Source organism: Pavona decussata, unplaced genomic scaffold (assembly GCF_977016875.1).
Source record: "Pavona decussata unplaced genomic scaffold, jaPavDecu1.1 SCAFFOLD_184, whole genome shotgun sequence".
NCBI lineage: Eukaryota > Metazoa > Cnidaria > Anthozoa > Scleractinia > Agariciidae > Pavona > Pavona decussata.
In genome coordinates, this window is record NW_028145593.1 from 1,197,629 (window position 1) to 1,224,383 (window position 26,755).

The 26,755-nt window shown below is 38.8% G+C and overlaps 3 protein-coding genes across 7 annotated transcripts in view; 1 reads left to right on the forward strand and 2 right to left on the reverse strand.

The window, feature by feature from the left end:
* Positions 1-10: 10 nt before the first annotated feature.
* LOC146462839 (zinc finger protein 706-like) lies at positions 11-4,898 on the reverse strand. 2 transcript variants are annotated; one of them, XM_085085148.1, is made up of 4 exons: positions 4,763-4,898; positions 3,408-3,554; positions 1,893-2,009; positions 11-1,675 (listed from the first exon to the last, which is right to left on the reverse strand). In XM_085085148.1, exons 2-3 carry the CDS (start codon positions 3,540-3,542, stop codon positions 1,920-1,922), a joined length of 225 nt encoding a protein of 74 aa, XP_084941274.1. In that variant the 5' UTR covers positions 3,543-3,554; positions 4,763-4,898; the 3' UTR covers positions 11-1,675; positions 1,893-1,919. The 2 variants fall into 2 exon arrangements, with proteins under 2 accessions (XP_084941274.1, XP_084941273.1); XM_085085147.1 differs by having other exon boundaries at positions 11-1,694; positions 1,906-2,009; positions 4,763-4,896.
* Positions 4,851-26,755, forward strand: part of LOC146462840 (RCC1-like G exchanging factor-like protein) — a 131,038-nt gene continuing 109,133 nt past the window's right edge. Inside the window, exons 1-13 of one of the 4 annotated variants that reach the window (XR_014857050.1) lie at positions 4,851-4,980; positions 7,120-7,271; positions 7,801-7,919; positions 9,270-9,396; positions 11,192-11,305; positions 11,760-11,869; positions 13,045-13,129; positions 13,804-13,914; positions 15,642-15,712; positions 17,044-17,134; positions 17,538-17,693; positions 18,118-18,203; positions 19,157-19,289. Coding sequence is in view for 3 of the 4 variants with exons in the window: in XM_085085140.1 (XP_084941266.1) it covers positions 7,184-7,271; positions 7,801-7,919; positions 9,270-9,396; positions 11,192-11,305; positions 11,760-11,869; positions 13,045-13,129; positions 13,804-13,914; positions 15,642-15,712; positions 17,044-17,134; positions 17,538-17,693; positions 18,118-18,203; positions 19,157-19,231 (1,233 nt within the window). In the remaining variant the exon portion in view is untranslated. Of the gene's footprint in view, positions 4,981-6,912; positions 6,947-7,119; positions 7,272-7,800; positions 7,920-9,269; positions 9,397-11,191; positions 11,306-11,759; positions 11,870-13,044; positions 13,130-13,803; positions 13,915-15,641; positions 15,713-17,043; positions 17,135-17,537; positions 17,694-18,117; positions 18,204-19,156; positions 19,406-26,755 lie in introns of those variants that run through there. The other 3 variants (XM_085085140.1, XM_085085142.1, XM_085085141.1) reach the window with 3 other exon arrangements.
* LOC146462841 (uncharacterized) overlaps positions 19,336-26,755 on the reverse strand; it is a 166,853-nt gene continuing 159,433 nt past the window's right edge. The window contains exons 9-13 of the mRNA XM_085085130.1: positions 26,103-26,330; positions 24,112-25,476; positions 22,495-22,626; positions 21,691-21,778; positions 19,336-20,288 (exon numbers count right to left, since the gene is read on the reverse strand). Coding sequence (XP_084941256.1) covers positions 20,207-20,288; positions 21,691-21,778; positions 22,495-22,626; positions 24,112-25,476; positions 26,103-26,330 — 1,895 coding nt within the window. The 3' untranslated portion in view covers positions 19,336-20,206. The remainder of the gene's footprint in view (positions 20,289-21,690; positions 21,779-22,494; positions 22,627-24,111; positions 25,477-26,102; positions 26,331-26,755) is intronic.

A 26,755-nucleotide genomic window follows, 5' to 3' on the forward strand; every position in this document is an offset into this window, starting at 1 on the left:
ACTGCAAAGCTCAAGATTTTAACACAACTTTTATTGTCAACAAAAAAAGAAATGAGTTTTGAAGTACAATGTATTAAAACTACATGTACTTGTTAGAACAACCTTTTAGCAGTCTCATGTTTTTGGAACATGTTTTAAAAGAGTACCACTTTTTTATCATTATTTTTGCCCATTCAAAGCAAGTCCCAAAAAATTGATATCTCCAAAGAGAATGTAAGAAATAAAATACAAGGATCTAAAATTTACTTCCCCTAAAGAAAATAATCGCAATGCACTGTATGTACATCATGTCTTTGATCTCAAAATAATGCAGACCTGTGCAATGCATTTATTAATAAATAACTACGTACCAAGTCGTTTTGCTTCTCACATTGTATTTAGGGTGAAAATGAAATTAAAATTATAATTTTTCTCTCTGAATCTGTGCATTCTTGTAATAAATCTGTTACTTAATCAGTACAAGCTTGCTTGAATTGCCTTTTGCCTGCTGTTTTGATTATCCAAGGTGAGGTTTGATAATTCCATGACTGTGTCTTATACTGGAAAAAAATGCTGTGCGGTTTCAGCAAATTAAAAACAGTTTTTGTAGAGCCAGCAGGCATGAAATAATTTTTAAGAAAGTCACAACATGTTTCAACATGTTTACTTTAAGATTAATGTTGTACCTTTCATAAGAAACATAGTTATGGTAAAAGACAAAACAGCAGCCTTGGCTAAAGACAAGAAAGTACACTATAGGTGCTATTGTTTATATAACCAGTGGCAAGTCTTAGTAACTACAATTGCATTAACAGTAGTAGTCAGATCAAAATAACACAGTAATACCAGTGTTCCACATAACTTTCAAAATCAGAGAGTCAATGAAGGATTTTGAGGAGTCAATAGCTCTGGTTCTCTCTAAATCTTCTTAACTTTGCCATTCATTTTGTCAGGGCAGGAAGCCAGGCTTCTTGGGTTTTTGACCTGAGACCCCTCTCTTATCTGGAACACTGAATACAACATATGATATACTGTGTATATGATATACATTGTAACACTTTCAAAGGCAGGCATCCCTTGGACCAAGTCTACAAAATTAACAAACATTGTAGTTGTCCACCTTTATAGAGAGGTTTTCATCTTAAAGAGAGTTTAGGTATGAACAGACAGTCGAAGTTTGACCGGGACCAGCCAACCTGACAGCATCTGTCAAGAGGTGCCTGTACTGGATCTCCCTGTGGCGTCTATTACAAGAGAGTTGACAGGACTAATAACAGTTCATAAATGAGACAACTTCAAACTCCTTTCCTGTCAATACTACATAATAATTATACAGTGTATGTATGATACTGCCAAGACCTTATATCTACTACAAAGTTCAATAACTCAACTGTAAGTATCTAGGGCTAACAAATTAAAGCTCCAGCCAGAGGCATCACTAATTCTTGTTTCCTAAGACATTTGGTTACTATTACAGGGATTAAATTGTTCCTTTCTAAGGCAACCTCTTCCAACACGTGTGTACACTGTACACAGCTTGAGAACTGAGTCACAGCTCGAAAGATAACCCATCTTTAAGAAAGAAAACAAAACCATTTAAATTAATAACTTCTTGCTACAAAAATAGTTTATTCCATTGGGTAAGCTTCCAGTGCAACATTACACAAAGTCATCTGACTTCCACAGGTTTCTACATCTATAGCACGCCGATCAATCTGAGATTAAAAAGGAAAAAAAAGACATTTTAAAATGCAAAAATCAATGTACATGTATTAATGCCTCTGCACAAAAAAACAACAGTTCAGACTTTTCTAATATTTATTGTAGTAAGCTCCCTCTTGATCAAATTGTACAATGTACAGTACCTCATGTCAACATTATTTCAAGCAGGACTGTTATTACTTGATGTGCACAAAGTCGCCTTACCATGCAATTTCTTATCATACACTGGCCAGTTCTGGTGGGAGGGAAGCCTTCGGGTGCTTGCTCTCAAAGTGCTGTTTGTACGTCTTGGGGTCTGGCATCTGAGACTGTTGAAAATTAAACCAGTCAAAGTAAGAATGACAACACAACCAACCATTCAAGTGAACGGCAAAGTGAGCAGTCAGCCAGTTCTTAAGTAGTAGTGCCATTTATTGTTCTGTGCAAAGTGGTTCTTACAGTACTTTTGAGTCTGTGAATGAAATCCTACAAAATTATGTAAATTTAAAGTGACGAACTCGACCTAACATATTTATACGCTTGCTGGATCATGCAGATGAGGCACCATTGGCAAATATCAAAATAGAACGCCAAAGGTGGCCAGCAAAGCCTTAAGTATCAGGGAGGACTGGAACCCAGTATGTTGCCATGGTAGCAAAACTGATAAGCTCATATTATGGAGCGCAGCTAGAACAATGTCACTGCAAAGAATCAAGCATTTCTGATACAAATTGGCTGAGATATCTTTTTTCATAATATTTGACCAAAATTCGGTTGAGTTTATGACGTCATCACTTGGCTAATTTGCATATTTTAAAAACTTGAATATCTCTGGAACAAAAAGAGATATTAGAAAATAGTAAACAGCATTCTTCTTCACGTACAGACTACTTGCTTATGTTTCAAAATGGCTCAGATTAGAAAGACGGGAATTTCGTCATAGTAGCACTTTAATTGTGTCCATTCAAATAAAAGTTGCTGAACAGTACATGTACATGTACTTTCCTGTCATGCCGTGCATATTATGCTGTAAAAGAGGTTTATTGTTTAGACTAGAGAAGCTGTTCAGGAGAACAATGTACACAGTCTCTAAAGCCTGGTTCACATGTGGTTCCAAACAAAGTGGCCCATGTGTAAATGGATCAGAATCCACATCCAACGAAGTCAGTGACTTGCAAGTGATGCATCAGCGTTAAAAGGACACTTTCAAGATGATTGTTTGCCCTTGCATTGATGCAGTTTACATGTGATCCAAGCACAAATGCAAGCTTCCCTTTCCTTGCACTCGCATTTGCATAGATCTGCTTTTTTAATGTTCACACATACACTGTACTTGCACTTGCACTTGCGTCTGCATGTGTTGCACGCGTGAAACAGCTTTAAAGACTCCCTCAATGTTCATTTTTTTAAGTTTCCACCTACATACTACATATACATGTAGCAAGATCTTGACTCTAAGCTTTAAGTCCATGTTTTCTTCCCTGTTCTCCAGGTATTCCTAAGTTATGGAATTATGATACTAATCAAGAGACTTTATTTAAAACAACAAAAAGTTTCAACTTTTGCGATCATTTCTTTAATTCTCATGACGTTGATGTGAGGAGAATTAAAATGCTGATCACTGTTGGAAACCTTTACAGATTGTACCTTGGCTGTGCTAGGAGGTCAAAAACTTAACATTGCATGTACCATAATACATTATTAATAATTCCTGTACATTTACATACCTTGCACACAAAGCAAGTGAACACCAATGCTTTCTGTGCTGCCGATTTTTGATCATGTCCTTGGGCCTTTTTAAGCTTCTCCATTTTTTGTGCATTTTTTTGTTGTGATTGAAACTTCTGGTGACCACGAGCCATTGTAACCTAAAACTACAAAGATAGAGCGGTTTTCAATTGAGTGTCGAAAGTAATTTGGTAATTACTTTGGTTTTGGTTTTACGACAATCAATTATTGAAAGCTGCTCTATACATGTACATAGTATAATTATAAACATCTCAAAGCTTCACATGTCACAACTCACGTGGCAACTCACGTGGCAAATCACCTTAAACATCAGCCTTTTAGAATGAATGAACTACAGTAATACTGCACTTCCTTAATCAAGCACCTTGGGGACTCATTGTCTAGTCCTAGCCCCCTCCTCCATGTTACAGCCCCCCCCCCCCATCCCCCCCCCCCCCAACCAACTTCCACTCCAACTGACTGGAATTTCCAATACCTTCTGTGTAGGGTATGGTTATAATCTGCTACTACACCTTTCCAATGTTTCTGTGTTGATCAACCATGTTCAAACTCATTTCAATTTTGAACAACTCAACATCTTTGGCAGTACAGTGTAAATGTGGGTAAAGAAAATAATCATGTACTATTGTTTTTCCAAGTTCTTTTAATTGCTGTGGGCTGGTGGTTATTCGGGTTTCATGACACAAAAGGGGGCAATTAGTTGAGGGAAAGTGTTTCATCAACAAAGTAATTGTGAACTGCATGATCTTTTGGAATCTCTTAAAAAATTATTGCACTAAAGAAGGCAAAACTATTGTTCATAAAAAATAGTGATTAAAATGTAGCCAATCACATAGTGCAACTTTCCCCTACTCCCTCAGATGATGCACCTTCCTTCTCCCCCCCTCAGATGGCATCCCTGATATCTGACCATTTCATTTTTAGGGTTTTTAAATGTATTATAATTAATTAAATACTACATGTATTTTTTAATCATGGCTTTCATTCCTTTGAGGAGAAAAAAACCTCAAGACTTACTGCCCAATATAAGGAATTGATGTGGTAGTTCTCTCACAACAAAAGTTCACCTTAGGAAAGTCGACTTGAAGCGTTATAAATCTACCATACAAACAAGCGAAAATGTGCCTCAATGTTCACAGAGACGTTCCTTAATTTGATTTAATTTCATTCTTCACTGGTGTTCTTATTGAACATCGATATCGGCGAGGCAATGGGTTCAATTGGATTGTAAATCACGAACTTCACACATGTTTGACTAGCATCTTCAGCGTATTTCGGACTTGCCGGTCATATTAATACTTAACATTCTGACTATTTATCAACTGGTACCTACCTGATAACTATAAACTTGCTTGTGAGCGTTAAATTCAACGTAAGCTGTACGAAAAGAAAACAATGTGCTTCGAAATATTGCGATATGTAGCCTTAAAGAGATGACGTCATCACGCCCACAGTTCTCTGCAAGTGTGCTTCTTGGTGCCTGACTGAAATCTTCAATCAGCCATTCTTGTTACGATCAGTAGCAATTCTCTGTTTAATTGTGTTGCTTTGGTAAGTATGTGGAGTTTGAACTTAAAGTTAAATTACTAAGTATTCTTCTTATCATATTTCAGCAGCATTAATGTCCTTAAACAGCTGATAAAAAGCAATTTCCTCTCGCTCCATTTTCAATGTTTCGCTTTCTGCAGGTGCAATTAAACAGCTGACAGAGCCTTCGAGGACTAACGCATTAAAAGCTCAAGCTTGAATTGTCCAAGATTTATGTTAGGTCCTTTCGTCATTGTGTTCATAACTGGTTTTTGCGTTGAATAATAATTATATTATGTTATGCGATCAGGCAATGCAAAGAATAAACCTTTTTTGGATTTTATATGGCACAAATAATCAATTTTCTAGAAAGAACTGACTTTGTTTTGTTCCAAACCTTGTTGCTTTCAAATGTAAATGGTGATGATCGCAAAAATCAACAGGAAGCATTATTTTATAATAATGTATACAGTCCATTCAATTCAGCCCGGGAGGTTATGGCTCCAGACCTCCTTATTGAACTCTTCAGGCTTGACAGTAGTTTTGTTTGTCACGTATATCATCCTTGGGAATCTAGGAACTGATACTCGCTTTGCACGAGCACCAGTTCCTAGGTTTCCAAGGAAGGTATGACATTCAGACCATTTCAAGATTATAAACACTTTTTTGGGACTGCTACACTTTAGGATGTCAAAGCACTGGCAAATTTGCAAAAGATTTTTTAATTAGCTAGTATAATTTTATGTAATATAAACTGGTGCAGAGAAGTAGGATTATTAGAAAATCTGGCAAGCCAAGAGGTATTACAAGATACTTAGACTAATGTACAGCAGTTAACCTCTATAATTTCATTTGTGAACTGGTCTTTAATAAAGTTCTAAATTATAAACATCACAATGAAGTTAATTCATTTCAATACATGTACTCGGATCAAGAGACATTCTGCAGGTCAGGTTCTACGTGTACATATAACACATGTAACTTGTTGTACACTTTTAAATATTATTGCAAAACCTTTTTAGGTTTGAATTATATAAGAGATCAGGGAGTTAATACTATAATTAGCAGTTGGCCATTCACACCACTGTATATATATGACACTAATTGACTCGGAGGAATTTCCCCCCCCCCCCCCCCCTCTGGAAAACCCACCTATTGGACCTTTCATTTTTCTAAGGATTTGCATCACATGAGGGGCATGCTTACAACATGTATGGGGGTTAACCTTTACAGTTAACTAATTTTACTGGTGCTATATGTGTTGGTACCACCCGGGAGGGGGGGGGGGGGGTTGGTACAGTACCAATAACCCCGGGAGGGGGGACTCCCTTATAAAAGTGATGGGGGTGATCATCAGAAATTTTAAAAGGAACGTCTAAAGGTTGATTTAGACGGTACAACTTTTGCTTACGACTGTCACATGCGATTTCTGCAGCGCGCGCTGCTCGCGTCATGCAAAAAATCGTACAGAACTCTTGTCGTTCAAGATTGCATATACCTACAAGTGTCGTAGGATTTTAAACATGTTTTAAAATCCTATGACATTTTTTGTGACATACACGGCAGTCGTAAGCGAGTTGTAGAATTGATTTACACGAAACAATTTGTGTTGTAGGCCTGTCGTAAGCTTGTCGCATGCAACAAAGTCGTACCATGTAAATCGTCCTTAAAAGGTACAGTGTACGAGCATTCTGTTTTGTGGGTGCAGTCCAAATAATTTTTTTTACCCCTAAGAGGTACCAGCTCATATCAGTTGACTGATATTTACTTCCTCTCGTATCCGCTCTGAATACCCTAAAAGGTACCACCATATCTCTGACTAAGGTCATTTTAGATTTTAGCAGCCTAAGGGATATCGAACCTCGAGTTTTAATGCCTAAAAGGTACAATGATCACCCTGACCCCCATCACCATAATTATCTCTAAAGAAAGTCTTTTTAGATTTTAGCAGCTTAAGGGATATCAAACCACAAATTTTAACCCCTAAAAGGTATGATGATCACCCCCGCCAGTTTCATATGGGAGTCTCTCTTGTCCCTGGGCCAGAGTAATATAATTATTACTCTGATTCACAGTTTTACTTAGTACAGGGCCAAAAGGTAACATATAGTAGTGAACCTGTCTCTATTGTTATGTAATTGACTATTCAATTATTTCTTTCAGCCTGAGAGGAATGGAATGGTAATAATGACACTTTCCAATCTGGAAAATAAAAGCTGGACTTCCAATGAGCTTTGTGTGTTGTAGATTGATCAGCAGATCACAGAAGTGGCTGAACTATTCCTTACGGCTGTATAATGTACAGAAAAATAAAGGTTAGTTCCTTCTCAAACAGATCTCAATCTCATGCAGAATTCAGAATTTCCTGGCAGCTTTAATTTTAGCAATGAAGTTTCATCTTTTTTATCTCTCTTTTAATAATAATTATTAAAAGAGAAATAAAAAGAATTCAAAAATGTTTTTTTAATTCTACAAGTTGTCTCCAAGTGTTGATTTTAATCTGTTTATGAATCCAGGCTTCGCTACTAAAATTTCCTTTGTGTGTTCCTTTTGTCAAAATCAGTCAATTTCAGAGTCCAATGTCTCTGAAATCAATCGTTCCAGCTAGAAAATAAAAATTGATCAAGGTTTATCATGAAAAAATGAGCCCCTACTAAGCGAAAATTCTGAGATTGTTGAGCACTTTTTTCTTTTGAGCAAAATCATCACTTACACCCTTTTTCCACTGAGCCCTGCAATTTTTTTACCATGCTAAGTAAGGGTTCTAACATTAGTGTAATAAATTATAATATTTTAAAATAATTTTATCTTATTTGTTTATTTTTTATTTTATTTTTTTTTCAGGTTGTTTCTCCCATTTGTCTTCAGTGGCCTATGTTTGGGGAGCAGGAGATGGAGGACAGCTGGGGACTGGTATGCAGGATCCCAGTCTCTTGCCAATCAAATTTCCTGTTTCTGGAGAAGTAAGTTACCAGACAGAGTAAATTAGCTGTTAATAACATTCAATGAGTTTACTATGAAGAAACAAAACAGGTTCACAGATACTAGTGAGCCTAACAGTTAGCTTGTCTATGTCCAATCCAATGATGTAAAGCAAGCCAGTTGCAGGCCTGTTGATGCTCATGTGCATGTGCGAAGTAGCTAGGAGCATGGCTACCAACTTACCCCCTCATAAAAACAATGTAAATAATATACAGGTATAATAGTTAATTTTCCATAGTGGCCTTTCACTGTCTTTAAAATTCTTTAACAGCTTCTAGTGTTTGTCTCTGTTTGTGTGTCTTTTTTTTTTTCTTTCTTCTTTGTGTTTAAGTAAATTAATGTTGGTGTTATAATGTGATATGAAATTTTTATTATAAATTATAAAAAAAAAGAAAAGAAAAAACTCACCCCTTCATCTGGCCATTACCAGAACATTCTCAGCATTTTGTTTGTTAATTTTCCCCAATTATTTTGTTGGACAGAATTAACCTTTTGTTAATACACTTGACACTGATGTACTTCCTTTAGACATATAATGTACAAGTCTTATTTACAACCAGGTACATAACATACTACACTTAGGTGAAAGGGGAAAAAAAAACAACAAAAAAAAAACAATGGTTACTTTAACTTACAATGGCATGGGATTATTTTACATTCAACTTTTTGCTGCTTCAACTAATAATAATTATTCACATTTCATTTTTTTAAACCATAGGACAGTGTGCATGTACATTTATTTATACACCTGGGTGGAGAGAGACAATGTGGGGTTTTACCTTCCTCTCTTTAGCACATTTCTTGTAAACAAAGCCCTGGCCAGGGTTGTTCTCATTAATTCTTAGCAGGAAAAATGAATATTAAAAAAAAACTTCCAGTCTGAAAATCAAAATTGATCTTCTTAATTGTTTTGTTGGTATCCTGGCCTGTTTTCTTTCGTTTGTTTGTTTGTTGTTCTTTTTTACAAGTCTATACATTGTAGTTTCTGTACTGTTTAATACTTTGATTTGTGTACAAAGTTTCTTTGTTTTTGTGGAAACTGATCAGCAATGCAAGCTGTTTATCAAATAAAGAAGTTGCAAGTTCGATCAGCTGTGTTCCCACTCTGTAAGGTGTTTAATTAGTCAATTCTGGCAAGTTTTGTTATCTTAATTGAAAGGTTTAATAATATGTAACCCCTGGTGTCATTGAACCCCTGTTTGGTCAGGCTTGGTTCCAGCATCTTCTCCTTCCTCTCTGATTGAGAACAAAGTTCCTGGTTGAGGTGATCCAAGCCTGAACATGCAACATTGATTACATATGATCCTATATCTTGTGACAACCACTTGCAGGTTTCCCACGTAGGTTGTGGGTATGGCTTCACTGTAGCGGCTGATGTGAAAAGTTCCTATGTCTGGACAAGTGGACTGAATTCATTTTCACAGCTGGGTAGACAACTGAAAGAAAAGAAATTACAAGGTGAATAAATATGTTTTTAGATACATATTCTTTTTACAAACTTATAAGGTAAGTCAAACAAAGTGACAGAAGCTTGAAATCACCAATGAGAAGGAAGAAACCCAAAGAATGAGAAGATTTTATGCAACAAATGGAAAGGATTAAAAGGAAAAGGAGAGTGCAAGGAATGACCGGGGCAGAAAACAAATGAGAAAACATTGAAGAAATATGGAAGAAACAATGAAGGGAAGAAAAGAGAAGAAATTAAAACATGGAGATGAATGGGTTGAAAGCAAAAATGGGAAGAAATTAAATGAAAGGGAAAGAGGAATGCAGTGTTAATGGGAAGAGCATTGAAAAAGGGAATGAAAAGAAAGGAAGAAATAGAATGGTTGAGAGAAGGAGAATAAAAGGAAAGGAGAGTTGGAAAGAATGAAAGAAAGAAAATTTGAAAGTAAACAGTGAGAGCACTGTAAGGAATTATGTTTTATTCATTTTTTTTTTTTTATTAAAAAATCCAGCAAGAAGAGGAAGCAAAAGAGACTGGCCTGTGGATAGCAAGAGCTAATCTATATGGGCCAGACTTACAACTATTAATGGATAAAATCAATATTACCGGCACTACTTTTATTACTTTCAAGACACTTAGAGCGATTCAAACAGAAATATTTAGGGAAGGTAAAGAAATCACGAGGAAAACAAAAAAGTTGAAAAATCAATGAGTTCTAACTAATTATATCTCATGCCATAGAGAATACAGCCAATCAGAAAGCTAGAAACGCATTGTATTTTCTCATCTTCCGTATGCAACGGGTAATATTCTACGAAAAAATGCCAGCGTTCCTACCAGCCTACAATCTTTTCCCGTCGAAAGATGGATTGAAAAGCCTGCGACAGGTCCAAATTTTAATTCAGAAAAAATTACTGTCAACAACTAAAACATTGAAGAAGAATACCCCAGTATTGACCTTAACTTTGAATTCCTGGAACTAGACGTCAAACAGGAAAACAAAACAAAACAATTAACCAATCAGCATGGGATAAATTAGTTTATGCAAAGCTTTCTCGTGGTATATCATGAATATCCCACTCATGACTTGATTTTTCTTTGTATACACACTCTTCTAAAGGCTCGTGTGTATAGTAAGAATAATCAAATTACTCGTGGGTTATTTTACGGTATACCACTTGAAAGCATTGCATAACTAGTATAGCTAGACCTATTTTCTGTGCATATGATAAAAGGCATTTCAATGTAGTCATTTTCTTTTTTCAAATATCAAAGAGAAGCCAGCAGATTCTCCTTTGAATTCTGATGCTGTAAAGAGATCTGAATGAAGGAAAGGAACAGGAATTCACAAAAATGGGCAGCATATGACCAACAGATGTCATACAATCTAATGAATAGTGTCAATGTACATTGATGTACTGATCAACATTCAGCAATTAGTTTTAATTCTGAATGTAAATATGAAACATATATTTTGAACTGCGGATGAAAGATCAAATAGAAGAAAGGATATTTCTTCTATTTCATCTTTCATCTGCAGTTAATAATATATAAATATATGTTTCATATATTCAATTCATTTATTCATCCTTCACCGGTATATTACGAACTCACAACATGACCAGCTCTCAGTTGTCTTCAGTTGGTAGCTCAGTTGGTAGAGCACTGCACCGGCATTGTAGAGGTCATGGGTTCGAATCCCGTTCAGGCTTTCCTTTTGCAACTGCTTAAGTTGCGTACTAACTGCAAGGATCTTTCTTCTATTTGATAGTTTTAATTCTGTTTTTTATCTTTCCATCTTGTTAGACATTGATTTAATCCCAGCTGCTGTTGACCTGCAGACAACTCCTTCATCAGCCAGGGTTCAACAGATATCTTGTGGTAGATCACACTCCGCAGTATTGATGGATGATGGTGAGGGTAAGGAAAATTCACATTGCTTTCATTCCACAGGTTAACAGCATTCAAACCTAAAAAACAAATTAATAGATAAGGAAAGTCCATTAAAGATACATGTAAGATTGTTGCTTTGGGAGCTCAAAGGTGATAAGTCTTCCTCGAGTCTGTGAGTTTACTGATTAAAATCATTTTTATGATTTACTAAAAAAAAGTTTCAATTTTTTTAAAGTGAATTATGTCACCAATTCAAACGGTAACCACAGACACACAGACTGTCAATCAATCTCCACATAATTCACTTCAAAAAATTTGAAACTGTTGATAAATCATAAAATCACTTAGAACACTTGTGATGACACTTGTGATGAACTGAACATAACAATTCACTAATCTTTCTCCTCTCGTTGTGATTTTTAGCAACTATTTTTTTGAGTTCACTCAGTTTAAATTTATGTTTTGGTTGTTTTGAATTCAGTATTCACTTGTGGAGGGAACTATCAAGGGCAGTGTGGAGTTGGAAATCTGGATTCGAGGTCCATCAAACATTTCACAAAGATACCAAGTATTCCAGGCAAAATTAAGCAGGTGTACAGCATTGTTTTTTTTGTTTTTTTTTTGTTTTTGGCTGTTCAAAGGCTAATTAATCAAGGTCGTTCTTATCTGTTTTGCGTGTTAAATGCATTTCCACTATTACTATTTTCATGTACTTACATACATACATTCATTATGTCTCTGAGGTTAATCGGGCACCCGGGAAAGGAACAACTTTCAAATTTAGCGGGCCGTACAGTGAAATACATGTGTGGCCCGCAAAATTGACTAATCACAACGTGCGTATTAACCAAGAGATACATGTATGATAAAGTGCGGTAGCAGGCAAAGACAAAATCTCTGCCAAAAAACAAAAGACAATGTTGTAACCCACTTTGTTAAGCAGTACACCAGAAAACTGATTCTTTATACCATGGCTTTCCTTTAGCCTCCTTCGAACAACTGGGCTCTGTTCATTTTAAAAAGAGAAAAATCTAATTTCCTGATTGATTTCAAACCATTTTTGCTACTTAAATTGACTCTATATTGTACATACAACAGGCTGTGGAGGGGTATCAGCTAGTTGATCAAGAACCAGGGATGGGAACTGGAATGAAATGACATTTGAAAGATTATGGGAAGGGAGATCATCATCATCGTCATCATCATTGTCATCATTGTTTAATAGGGACCAGAGACGGCAACGACGCCAACGAAATCGGAACTTAAAAAATTACCTTCGCGTTTTCTTAATAAATTCGGGATGATGTCTACTCATTTACTTTGTGTAATGTGGCCGAACTATCCAGGAATTAACGCTGTAGGGACGGCTTTAAAGTTCAGAAAGAGAAAGGAAAGGTAGTTATCAGGCGTTCACTTTCTCTATAAAACCTTGAATGTGATCATTTCACATCGTTGTTTTGCAGAGGACGACAGTAGGAATATACCAAAGTTTATAACGCACGTGTAGAGCCAGTGCTTTGCTAATTAAAATTATTGTTTTCTGACGTTCTCGCTGGCGTCGGCGTCGTCGCTGCTTAAGGTCCCCATTGTCATCGTTGCCACCATCCATCCTTTATATTTATATGCCTGGTGCCGCATGGGTTGAAAACAGAAGCTCTTCACTCTGATCAAAGTGAAGCTGGATCATAAACTGGATGAAATTTTGCAACAGTGTACAATAATTTGAAGATCAATCAAAACTGATATTCAATTTTCTTTATCTGCAGATAGCATGCGGCTTGGACCACACCCTTCTTTTGTCAAGCGATGGCAAGGTGTTTTCCTGTGGCTGGGGTGCTGATGGACAGACTGGTAAGCCTGTGGTACATGTATACATTGCTTCAAAGCATTACTTAGCCATGCACGATCGAATTACTGACTAACAGAGCAATCAAAGGAGCGACTGACTGATTGACTGACTGACTGACTGACTGACTGACTGAACTGACTGTTGACTGACTGACTGACTGACTGACTGACTGACTGATTGATTGACTGATTGACTGACTGACTGACTGAACTGACTGACTGACTGAACTGACTGACTGACTGACTGACTGACCGACTGACAGACAGATGGACTGACTGACTGACTGACTGACTGACTGATTGACTGACTGATTGACTGATTGACTGATATACTGACTGACTGACTGACTGACTGACTGAACTGACTGACTGACTGACTGACTGACTGACTGACTGACTGACTGACCGACTGACAGACAGATGGACTGACTGACTGACTGACTGACTGACCGACCGACTGATCAACTCACTTGGTTACTCATTCATCATCACTCCATATCACTTCCTGGGGAGCATAGGGCGCTCACCAGTACATGCCTTCTCACACAATCCCTTTCTAATGTTTTGGCTCTGTCCGAAGACTTTCTCCGTTCAGCTCTTACTCATTACTAACTCCCTAACCCTTCCGAGGTTCCCAGTCGGTTATGAGAACACTTTGTTTTGATGATTCTTTTCAGGTTTGGGTCACTTTCAAGACGAGGCAACATTTAAACTCGTTGAAGGAGCACTGAAAGATGTTAGAATAAAACAAATTGCCACCTCGGCAGACTGCTGTTTAGCTCTCTCAGGTATTTGCAGAATTACCGTTTAAGCGAGCGTACAAATTGAAACTCCTGTAATTGTACTTTGTCATCCAACGGTGAATCTACAGTACGTTTAATCATTACTTGTCATTTATAAGTAAAAAGCTCCGAAATAAGGATACCCTAACTTGTTTAATATATTTACGATAGTAGAAGTATCTAAATATACAAAGTCTGAAAAAAAAAAAAAACTTCACCGGTGTCAGTGTTCCCACATTCTCCATAAAAAGAATTAAATTTTACTGTTTTGGAGAGAGTGGTAAGAAAATAGAGTTACTAAACTTTATAAAGCACAAGCATGGCCAGTGTTTTGCTGTTGTTTTGTGTTCTTTTTGCCGAGCGTAATGTTGTTAACGCGGTCTTCGTAGCTGCTTAAGGTCCTGCGGCCCGTTTCTCGAAAGACCCAGTAACTTACCGGGCCCGATAAGTATATTTTTAAACGTTTTTTTTTCTTTCGCCGATTACACAGTGATTACAGACATACCTGTAGTACTTGGCCAATGTTTTCATAGAATAGGCCATTTTACAGTTGTGTGCTTAGTGACCTGACCTTGGATTGGAAGCGAGACTGGCGGTGACCTTGTTTTGATACAAACCTCAGTGCTTTTCATGTGTAAATAAAAACTAGTTAGCATACAAAACAGTATGATCTACATATGAAAAGCAGTGAGGTTTGTATCAAAACAAGGTAACCTCCAGCCTCGCTTACAATCCAAGGCCAGGTCACTAAGCAAACAACTGTAAAATGGGCTATTATAAGATTTTAAAATTTAGTATTCAAGGCTATAAAAAATTGACTCCGGTTAAGAAATATTTATCACCAAAGACACTTACTGGGCCCGGTAAGTTTCCGGGACTTTCGAGAAACGGGCCCCTGGGGACGGTTTCACAAAGCCATCCTCAGTTAAGATGTATCCTCAGTATTTTTTCTTAAGGACGGTGCCTACTAATACAGAAGTATTTTTGTGCAGTTTATGACTATGCAGGAAAAGCAGATCTTAACAAGGGCTATTGAAATCCAAAAAGAAAATTGGGGGTAACCAAGCATTTTTCAGAGATAATTAAGCAACAATATTTCCAAAAAGTGCCAAAATATAAGCAATGTATGGCAGTTTTTCCTAAATAGAAGCTTAATTATTTCTGAAAAATGCATGGTTACCCCCAATTTTCTTTTTGGATACCAAGAGCACTTGCTAAGCTCTGCTTTCTCCGTATAGTTTTAAACCGCGCAAAAATATTCCCGTATTAGTGAGCACTACCCATAGGAAACCCGAGTATCTCGAGATGCGCAGAACGTATGCGCAGTAACAATAGTAGGCACCGTCCTTAACAAAAGTCTATTGTTGGAATACTTGCGATGCCTCTTTACATAGGAGGGCTTAATGAATCTACTGATAATACTAAGGGCGTGCAAAAATCACGTGCCTGCCACACCTACACGTGTCACACGAGCTGAGATACAGTACATGGTATGCCGGGGCCAGTCCCGATTTTGATGAGTTCTTGTATGTTTTTGTATCCTTACTGAGAAAGAGGGAATCCTCAGTGCCTACTTTGTGACCCAAAGCACCTGACTGTAGATAGCAAACTGTGTAGTTGAAAGTAGATACTTATTCTGTGTGTTCTTGTTGACTATATTTAAAGACGCTATTTGACTTGCATATATTCATCAACTACATTTTAATTGCAACGTCACTTTGTCTTTGTCGCAGATGAAGGGGAAGTGTTTTCTTGGGGAAACAATGAGTATAACCAGCTGGCAACCACAACTGATGAAGAACAAGTATGTGTTCCGCACTTATAACGGGGTTAGTTTCCATAGCAAATGTGGTGCTGCGTCGGTGGGGCAATGGAAACGAATGTCTGGTCTTATCAACAGAGGAGGCAGCACCACAGTTCAACCATGTCGATAAAACCAAACATTTGTATTCCAGCAAAAATGTCAATTGCAAAGAGTGTGTTTGATAATGAACAATGTCGATTATAGCCAATGTTTGTTATATCTATTGATGAATTTCCCTACCAGTTAGGCTTATGCGTACGAAAAGGCAAAACGAAAACATTAATAATTTATTCTAGGCTTCAATCGAAATTAAACAATAGAAACCCTTATGCAACACGCAAAAAAAGACTTGCCAATTACTAGCGGATTTTGTTATATTTCCAATGGGAATCTCAAATTGTTTGAGATATGGGGCACAGAGAAAATGTTAAAAGATATTCTATTGGTTTCCAACCTGTTATCGATCTGACTGCAGTCATCTCACACCATTGCCCAAGTATCGAGGATTCTTCCTTTTTATTCCATTTTTCCCTCGCCGGTACCACAGTGAAGTGGATGCCAGACTAGACAATTTTATCACGGTTTATTTTAGCTTCAGTGCGTTGGTTGCGAGTATTACGGAGGGGTTTAGTCATTTTGGCTGCTTCAAAAAATGTCAGTCCATTAAAAGAGTACATTTGTATCGGGCTTAATTTTTGCTGAACGTAGTGAACATAGTCTATTCTATGACGCATAAAACATATGGACTCGAATCTGATCGCTCATAACACATTTAAAATTCCAGCTATGTTGCAACCTCGTTCCCAGGGTCTCTCCTCTTTACGTCTCAGGAGAGACCCTGGGAACGAGGTTGGCTATGTTGGACAAAAACAAAATGGCGGCGTAATAATCGAACCCAGATCCCCTTACTCAAAAATGAGTGCCTGGGAACGAGATCGGCATGACGTAAGCACTTGAAAACGGTGAGATTGGCACCGTGTAAACGCTTTGAAACCGTGTCGTTTTCGATGCGGTTTCAAGGGCATGAAACCGTGACGATTTGAAACCGCGTTCGTGTAAACGCTGCCTCAGAGAGCTGGTCAATCAACGTTGTCGGAAAGCCTCCGCGACAAGACCGCAAGGTGATTTGAGCAATTACAATATTTTCTACCAATCTACGGCTTACCTCCACAGAAAATAAACCACAGTGGCTAATGACGACTGCTTATTTGCTTCATGGCCTAATTTAAACTTACCATCTTGCTGTCTTTCGTTACCACCATTCTAAGAAATTATTTAAGGCATTCACGGTATATTATCTGTAATTTAGTTATGAGTCATTTTTTGTTTAGCTTGCAGTCCCTACAAGAGCCTCGCTATTGAAGAATTTACCGGAAATTAAACAAGTTTCTGCCGGTGGTCCTTACTGTGTTGTGTTGACTGGTGAGTAACCGCTACATGTATGTATCACCGAATAGCTGCGTTAAATCTGTCACCCGGCTTTAAACAGGAAATTCCGGTATAAAAGTGGCCTACCCTGGCCTGGCCATTCTCACCTTCAGTTGTCAGTTTACTATCAGAGCGTAAACAACTGACAAACAACATGCGTCTTTTTCTACGACCCTTACTGATAAAATTGGCTTAGTTTTGGAATACACCCTGTTAAGCGAATTAGAAACCGAGATCTTTTTTAGAGGATGCTTGAGTCACCAACTTGCTACGGCTGAACGGCGTTTAAATTTATATTTCACGCCCACGAAGGTTTAAAAGGAAGGAAGGGCTTGCCCTTATAGCGTAATTTCCTGTTTGAAAACTATTCGATGACGATATTTGTTGTGATTTGTAGTCTCAGGAGAGCTTTACAGTTGGGGATATGGCGTCCTTGGACATGGTCAAGATGTACCCTGTACGAAGACACCAAGAAAAATACAACACTTTGAAAATATTGGTGAAGCTGTTACCCAGGTGTCCTGTGGTCCCGATCACGCAGCTCTTATAACTGGTTAGTGTCCTGTGTCACTCAGCTAAATTGTAACTACATCTCCTGCTGAAATGATACACAAAGTTGCTCTGCGATATGGTCTCTAGTCAATGCGTGTTGTTTGTTTGTTTGGTTTTGTTTGTTTTGTTTTTGGTTTGTCTCAAACTGCGTGCGGGTTTAGTGATAATATCGGTAATTTTATATATTTGTAAAGGGTTTCACAAACCTGCTATGCGCAGTTCTTCCCTTTGTTACTTTCAGTTGCAAGCGTGACGTGAAGTAGTTAAATAACGATGATGATGATGATGACGATGATGATGGTGATAGTTTGACTGAATGACTGTAAAATGTCAGGTGTACCAGCCACAAATTTCCCATCCATGTCTCGGCGAGTTGTAATTTCGAACAGAAAGCAGTGATTTCATTTTTGTTATGTTTGTCGTAGATTCAGGAGCGCTATACACTTGGGGGCGAGGATCATTCGGAAGACTGGGGCTTGGCTCAAATCAGGATCAGTGGATTCCTAAAAAGGCAGGTTTTTGCGCTCTTCTGATTCTCTTTGTTTTGAGAAGAATAAGTGTAGTATTCGTTTGTTTGTTTGTTTGTTTCAGCTTTATAACTGATGCACTGCTCATTGAAGCCTGGTTTACACGTACGACGCAAGCATAAGCATAAACACAAGCATAAGCACAAGAAACCTACGTGTAAACCGGTGCGACGCAAGCATAAGCACAAGCGCAAGGAAATAAAACTGAAAAACAGTGACAAGTTGTCAGCGTACATTCTAGTTACTCATGCGTTGCCATTTGCAAAATGGCGGCAGCAAATTTTTATGCTTCTGCGCTTGCGTATGTCACCTTATGCTTATGTTTATCGCATGTGTAAACATCCTTGTGCTTGTGCTTATGCTTATGCTTGCGTCGCACGTGTAAACCAGGCTTGAACTGCGCTTGGGGCAAGGGTCGTTGGTGTAGTGGTTAGCTTGCTGGCCGTTAGATTTGAAGTCCGGTGTTTCAAGAGCAAACCTTTGTTTTTGTTTTGTTTTCTTTTTTTTTCTATTTCTTTGGTTTCCTGTGGAGCCCAAGTATTAAATTCGGTTTTCTTCGTTCAACTGTTGTTGAACGAATGTTGGGCAAACGTTGAAACCGTTTAAACGGGCCTTAATTTTACTATCACTAGTGGCTATGGTGTATCTTTGCTTAACTTGCGGGTGTTTAAGCCTCTGGTCCTAAAACCCAATTCCTTAATTCCCTGACCAAGGCCTTTAAGGCTCCTAAAGACTGGTGCCCGGGACTAGAAACGTGTGCAACACTGAAGGTAGGAGGGGGAAGGGGTGGGGGGTGGGAAGGGTATTTCTTGTTGTTTTTGGCAATCAGAAAATAATCTCGAAGGGAATATGACGATTCCATGTTGTTATCGAAACTAAAGACTGGACTACTAGCTCAAGTCACCGGGCTGTTATATTTACGTTGTCTCTTTTCTAGGTGGCGTTACCTGGCGAAGTAGTGGAGGTTAGCTGTGGTGTGGATCACATGGCCGTCATAGTACGATCCGACTGAAACAACGGATATTGTCACGCCCTCAAGTCATGTCACGCAACACAAGCTATATGAAATAGTCCGAAAAGATTTAGCGTCGACTACGTTGGTGGAAGAGCTCTGTGTCGTAATGACTTTTTTTACTTCGTTTGTAATAAAATGGTTTACACTGAATAAAAAGATCTGTTTTCGTTACTTCTTATTATTCATTTCGTTGGCTTTGCAAAAATAATGACTAAACTAAGGTGTTACGAAATAAGCGTAGCGACTATATTCTCCATAATACTAAGTCTAGGCGAACTTGAGGTTTTTTTCTTTTCGATTTCAATAAATAGCTAGGTTAGACAGTTAACAGTTCTTGGAAGTACACTTGAAGGAAACACTCTACCTGTACACATATTTTTTCTCTTACCCGTTTTCTTTAAGACGAGGGTTCTGTCCGTTTCAAACGTTATGATCTTGATTAAGGCTACTATCAGGCTGGGGGTGGGGGGAAGGGGTTTAGTTTCTTAAGATTTCTAAAAAAAACTGTGGTGTTGCGTCGGTTGGTGGAGAATGGAAACGACCATTGGTGGGGGTGGCCGGAAACGACCGAATGTTTTGCTCTTAGAGCAAATATCGAAATAAGATATTGTTTAAATAATAATAAAAACGACTATTTCGTTTAGGATAATGTCTTTGAACACAGGGGAGTGATCAAAGAAAAACGCGACAAATTTTGGCGTACACACGGGAATACGAAAACTTGTCAAGGAAAACTTGCCCGTGTGCAATCGGCCTCATTCAAAAGTTTTTAAGAGAGATTAGAGTTTCAGTTCTTCTTCGTACTCAGACATCTCTTCCATTATGTACATTAACACGCAAAGGACCGTGGTCTTTCGCGTTTCCACGATGCCTTGCATTTGGCGCTCATTTAGAAGGAGGAGGCAGATTGCAGGCTTTCAAGTTGAAGTTTTATCAGATTTTTGAAGTTAGGCTGCGGGGTTGAAATCTGTGCTAGTTAATGGTTGGTTCTTGTGATCTTCGTCCATCAGTAATGCTTCTATTGGTAGCAGAGCTGAGTCCTTCCGGAAGAGCGCTAAAAAATTGCAAGTAAACTGAAGTGAGATGAAATTTTTAAAAACTTAAGCACGAATCAATTTAAAGCGTCGATATCCCTCCCCCATGCATTTGAACTTTTGAACATTGGCTCGTCCGAATTCCCGCACGGCAGGGCCAAAAAGCCGTTTAATGCCGTAACCTCCCCTAAAACAAATGTTTCAATTCTTAGTGTATACAATTTGGATTTTTGGGAGCTGGTTCATTCACATTCAGTGACATTTTCTATACATAGCTTCGAAAACATTTCACAACTTGTGGAGACCCTTTTTGGTGAGCCAATCGCTCACAAAAGCGACACTTCCCCCCTTGAACTCATCCATGGATCAGGAACCACGTGTATTCCGCCAGACAAGAAGAAAGTTGTCAACTTGCCACTTTAGGGTTCAAATTCCCCACCCCACCCAAGTGAAGTTCAAATCCCCCACCCCCTGAAAGTCCTTTCGCGTCAAATGCACTACTCCCCGGCCGGGCCAGAAAATTGTCAAAATGCAAATGCCCATGGTATGCCCGAAGGTGGGGCGATGTTGAAGGTTAAAATTGATTGGTGCCTTATGTGTATACGCTTGAGCCATTTCCGACCAAACACTGTATTTCTGCGTTCAAATTTGAACGAATTAACGAAAGCTTCTCCACTCTACGAACGTGGGAAGTTCAACGATTTACATGTAGTTCTATACGTTTTATTAAGAACGACACAAACTCATCCTACGTACGTAATTCAATATAGAAACAGGCATAGGTGCACAAAAAAGAAAATAAATCTCGTGAGAAAAGCTAGTTCTATGTAACCAAACTGCATTAAGACAGTCTTGAAGCTCAATGTGACAAGAGGCTGTGTATGTAATAAAAACTGGAAGTGTTCAATAATTTTCTCAGTTTTGTAATCATGATTTTACCTTTCACTTCTATTTGTTACTAAATCATACTTGTTGTTTCTGAGTTGCTGTGAAGGGTGATAGAAAGCTTCCCCTCCCCCCCCCCCCCCCCCCATTCTTCCCGCCCGTCTCCACCTGGCTGATTTGTTCCCTTTTGCTCTGGTATTGTAATCAACACCTCGAATGAAAGGTTCAGAGGTGGACCGGAAAAAGTTTGATTATATTTTCAGCTAGCTGAAAAATTCTGATTATAATTTTCCACAACTAATACATTTTTTTTCTTAATAGCAGAAATGGCATTTGTAGGCACGTTTTAGTTGTCGCGTCTGTTTAACAAATGCTCCCAGAATTACTGTAAAGTAGAATCTCCACAATGTGAATTTTTCCAGGGCGTGGTAGGTGGGGGCTTGCGATCTCGCCACAATTTCTTCTGCCCCCTCTTTTTGAATTTTTTGGATCCGCCCCTGTTAAGACGTTTGACCGCTAATGATTAACAGTTCGTACCTTTGATCGGGTATCTGACTATTCAAGGTGGTCTTGTCTCCAACGACACAAACATGGCCTTTCATGACATTCTGATGTAAGTGGTACTCTGGAACAAGATAACGAAAAAATAGCCGACGTAAACATCTATAAGCATTAGCAAAATGCTGTGATGTCTTTCGCCACGAAACAACATGTGAAGCGACAAACCCCGACAAAACACCACTTTACAAGGGATAAGCCGAACGTTCGGAAATTAATCGGAGGGTTACCCCTTTCCGGCTTGCTTTTGTTTTGGATGATAATGCCTTCGGTTGAAAGATTGTCGTCAAAATTTCACAGTTGCCTGCGAAGCTTCTTTTCTCGGCTAGCTGCTCATTTTCGGGCAATCTTTCAGCCTCGGGCATTATCCTGCGATACACCAGCCGCCTGAAAAGGTGTATGTACCTAAATAAACAAACTTTTTTCCACACATTTACTTTTGACATAAAATCCCCCGCTTAGACTTTATACTAATTCTTTTCACTCTTATTTTAATCTAAGAAGCATCTGTTAAAATACAAACTTGTAAAATCCTAATTTAAAAAACGAACCGGAGCTGGTAAAGCTTTTATTTCCTTTGTTGAAGAATTCGTCCAACGACACGACGCAAACGTTAGAAACATCTGTAAAACTTGTAGAACTTAACAAACAGTGCCACAGGAACGTCTGACTCAGAGTTTGAACCACACATGATGTTAAGAGTTATGGCTCTATTTAGGGATTACAATGTCTATCACAGACATCTTTTAAAATAACTGCATAATAACGCGAAAAATGACTTACCGACTTTCTCGCAAGTTATTTGTACGTGTTTCTGGAACTGAGAGAAGCTGGTACCAAAGGCAAGGTTTCCATCGGACGAAGCCAACGAAACAGCTGCGCATGCCTCTTCCGCCAGCTGTGGAGCTGTCAAACCTGGCAAAAGAATAAGAGGCAAAATAATCATGGAAACAACCTGAAAATCCATGATTGGTGCAGCTCTAGTGCCAAAATATTAACAGAGTCAAGTGGCGAAACAACGCCACCGTTCTACCTCACGGCCAAATTAAAAATTGTCATTTTTCTGATTGGAGAATAGTGCCCAAACGTTTATTGAGTTCCTAATTATGGACAGAGTGTTTTTATAAACAAAACAATAGCACCTTCAAGTTGGGTGAGACTGGCAAAACATCCTATAAGGCATGTTCTCTTTTTACCGACAACTAAACCTACTAGTCTTCACTCACCGATTTCACACCAACTGCTTAAAGGCTGGTTTCCATATGATCGCGGATCGCAGATCGCAATAAGGTCTGCGATCGTCTGTGACCATATGGAAACTACTTCTGCGATCGTCTGCGATCCTGCGATCGTGATCGCAGACGATCGCAGAAGATAGAACCATGTTCTATCTCCTGCGATCGTCTGCGATCAATTGCGATTGTTTGCGATCTGCGATCTGCGATCCGCGATCATATGGAAACCAGCCTTTAGATAGAACATGGTTCTATCTTCTGCGATCGTCTGCGATCACGATCGCAGGATCGCAGACGATCGCAGAAGTAGTTTCCATATGATCGCAGACGATCGCAGACCTTATTGCGATCTGCGATCTGCGATCATATGGAAACCAGCCTTAAGTTGCGTCCCAACTGCAAGGACCTTCCTCCCATATGATCTTTCATCCGAAGTTCAAAATATATGTTTCATATATTCACGTTCAAATATTATCCATTGCAGGCTTTTCATCTCTTCATCGGTATGACGGTATGTTTAATATTTTAGGGATTCTGGCCTTCCGGATTGTATGTAGTAAATACCATTTATCTTTATTCCACATGCACCTATACAAGCCTTAGCTACCATGGGCCGGTGGTTTGTGAGAAATGTTTGTGTTAACATATTTGAAATAATCAAGTCTGTTGCTGTTGTTGTTGTTGTTGTTGTCGTCATAGTAATTACCAATCATTCAGGAGCAGTCAACTTGAAAATTTAAAGAAAGTAGTTAAAATGTCGTCTCTGGTGTTCAGATCATTTTCTGTCCTTTTAAAGGCACATCTGTGTATAAGGTTGTACATTTTGATCTGTTCGGAAGTGTCAGCTGAAAATTTGATTGCAAAATTAAAGTTTTAGGAAATAAAATTATAGTCTCCGAATTAAATAACGGTTGTTGGTTTTACGAAAATGCTGTGACCTTCTTCCCCATGACATGTTTGTCCCCTCGAAAACGAAATGAGTTAGTTTTCCAGTATTACGAAACTTTGAACTAACAGTTTGCTCAAGAAAGCTGAAGATTTCCTTTACGACAAAATCCGAATTTCCGAGACGATTAAAGTCATCCGAACAGATATCTATGGAATGGAATAGAACCGTTGGGTGCCTCCCAACAGTTGATGAGGAAAAGAAGTAAAGCTGACTTACCCACAAGTTGTACCTCTGGTATTCTGGCGCCTTGCGCAGAAGAGTCAGCCACAGCTTCGAAATCGTTGCTGTCGACGACGATTGCTTCAGATCCCCATTTGTAAACCAGGCGGAGACTCACAACAGCTTCTCCCGTATCAGGAAGTGTACGCAGTGTAAGGCGACACTGGGTGACCTCGGACTGTGCCATGTCTAGAACGTCTCCACTCAGATCTCTTTTCAAAACGAGCAGCAGTTCTGAGAGTGTCCGTCTCTGTGTTGAACAAAGGATCACCCGACGTTTGTCTGAATTTGTGTCTTGCACCTTTATCATTGCGACGTTGTGGAAACGCTTCATGCATTTGTCAAAATGTTCCACAGCAGATTCAGAAACCATGATCACTGCCTGGAATGCTCCCACTTGGCGAGGTTGTCCACCGATGTGTACGTATGCAACTGCGTGTAATTGGAGTTCGTCTTCCAAATCTTTCTTGATGTGGAACTCCTGAGAGTATGTGTCCTGGTGTACGTCGTATTCTAAATTCCCTCTGTTACAGTCTTCGAGAGAATCTGCTGAGTCGGTAAGTTCAAATCGCACTAGACTTGAAGGTTCAAACTTGGCAAAATGGATTAGGCTCATTGAAACGTTAGCAAAATCACGCATAAAGACCTCATTGGCGAACTGCAGCGGATCTGACATGATGCCCTTTATGTTGCCCGAAAGCAGCTCTAGCCTCTTATGTAACCTAACGTGCTCCATGCATTTTTGATCATGGTGAAAGAACGGCTTCAAAAACTCCAGCATGGAAAGAATCGCCAGGCTACTTCCCCACTTTTTTATTTCTGCGGTGGTTTGATTGCCACAATTTTCCAGACACAACTGCTCAAGAACTTCGCACACTTCACAGATAAGTTTCAAGACGTTGTTGTCTTTTTCAGCTGCTCTTACTTTAGACACATAATTTTCCACTGCCTTGTCAGGCAGGCCTCTCAAGCCATTTTGCGCTTTTGAATTCTTTTTGATAACAAAGATTTCCTTTATGGTTTGAATGAGGTCAGGAACGATGACCAGGAACGGTTCGTTGATGCTTTCTGCAGAAGACGACTCATATATCTGTTGGCAACATTTAGAAACGTGTTCCAGTACCAATCCATGCATCTCCAGATAAACAACATGGTTTTTAGACGAGGCTGCTCTTTCCACGCCTTCCGCAGATTTTTCCAGCTCGATGCAACAGTCAGTTAACACCATGTTGCAAAGAGTATGGACTTTGCTGGAGAAATACTTCAACAGATCAGCATTGTCGTGTTTTAAGCTCGAGATCTTGGCTGCAAAGTATCTCAAGTGCTTGATATGCATCTGCCCTCTTTGGTTTACTCTACAATCTAGCAATAATGAAATTGTAATTATAGCCACAAACAGCACAAGACTATATGGTGATTGCTCTTTTTTGTAAAAAAAAAAAAAATTAATAGGTAATCTATACATTCATATAATACTCTTTCGTATTATTTGTTCTAACAACAGAAAATTATTTGGCACGTAATTGTTTATTGTTGTTCTGTAATATAATACCGGTAAAATTTATCAGGTCAAATGGCAGCTGGTTCTCGAGTGTGGCCCTCAATTATGGAAGTGTTGGCAGTTATCTTCGATTTCCTTCAGCAACCAAATAGAGTATTTTATTTCATTAGCTTCGCCAACATAATGTAAATACATTCAGGTAATCAAACAAAGTAACAAAGAAAAAGTGACAGGGATTCCGCACCAGCGTGAGCCAGTTACTGCGGGCCCAGATGATCTCTGGTTGGGAAGGCAGTGTATCACTCAGAATTACATCGATTGTCCACTGAAAAACCTTCAACAGACATCAACTAATACAGGTTGTGGAGTTTCACGAGCATCTTGCCTAATAAAAAAGGTATCGTTGCTTAGTTACCAAGCTAGCAACTTTCCAATCTTATGTCCGACGAAACTTCCGCGAAAAAGATAAACATTTCTGGCAGCTTACCTTGTTTTATACTCTCCAGTGCTTTCCTGAGAGCAGCAAGATTTTCTGGGACATCTTTCTCCTTTGACCAATGATTCAAAATCACCTCTAGTTGTTGGTTATCGTCGTTGCACGATTTTATGACTCGATTCATTGCCTCCGTAGGAATGTCAAGTGCTTGAGCAAAGGGTATGACGTTAAAGATGGCTTCCTCTACACCCAATAGGCCCCTCGCATAACCATGCAAATCTGCAACCAATTTGCACAAACGTGAGCCAAAAAATATTCTAAAGGCCCTTATTCCTTTAAATGTTGTTTATCTGGCCTAGGCTGCTCAAGAATAAATTAATTTCAACGGATAAAACCTTTTAAAGGGTGTATCCATGACAAGAATAAAAATTTTTCTACTGGATAACCATTCACTATTTCAACAACTGGGCTCTTCCATTTAAGTTCACAACGTACGCCGACCCCGTAGGACTATTTTGCGAGTTGGAAAAGCTAATACAATCCTCTAATAATAGTCAAATAACAGATCGGCTTTAACTGGCATTGAAAATCATCCTGATGGCTTCTCATTGGCATTGTTAAGGGACATAAACGGAGTATTGTTTGACAAAGCGGGAGTAATTCAAGACCACATATTCAAAAAGGTCCTCCTCAGTTTTACTGTG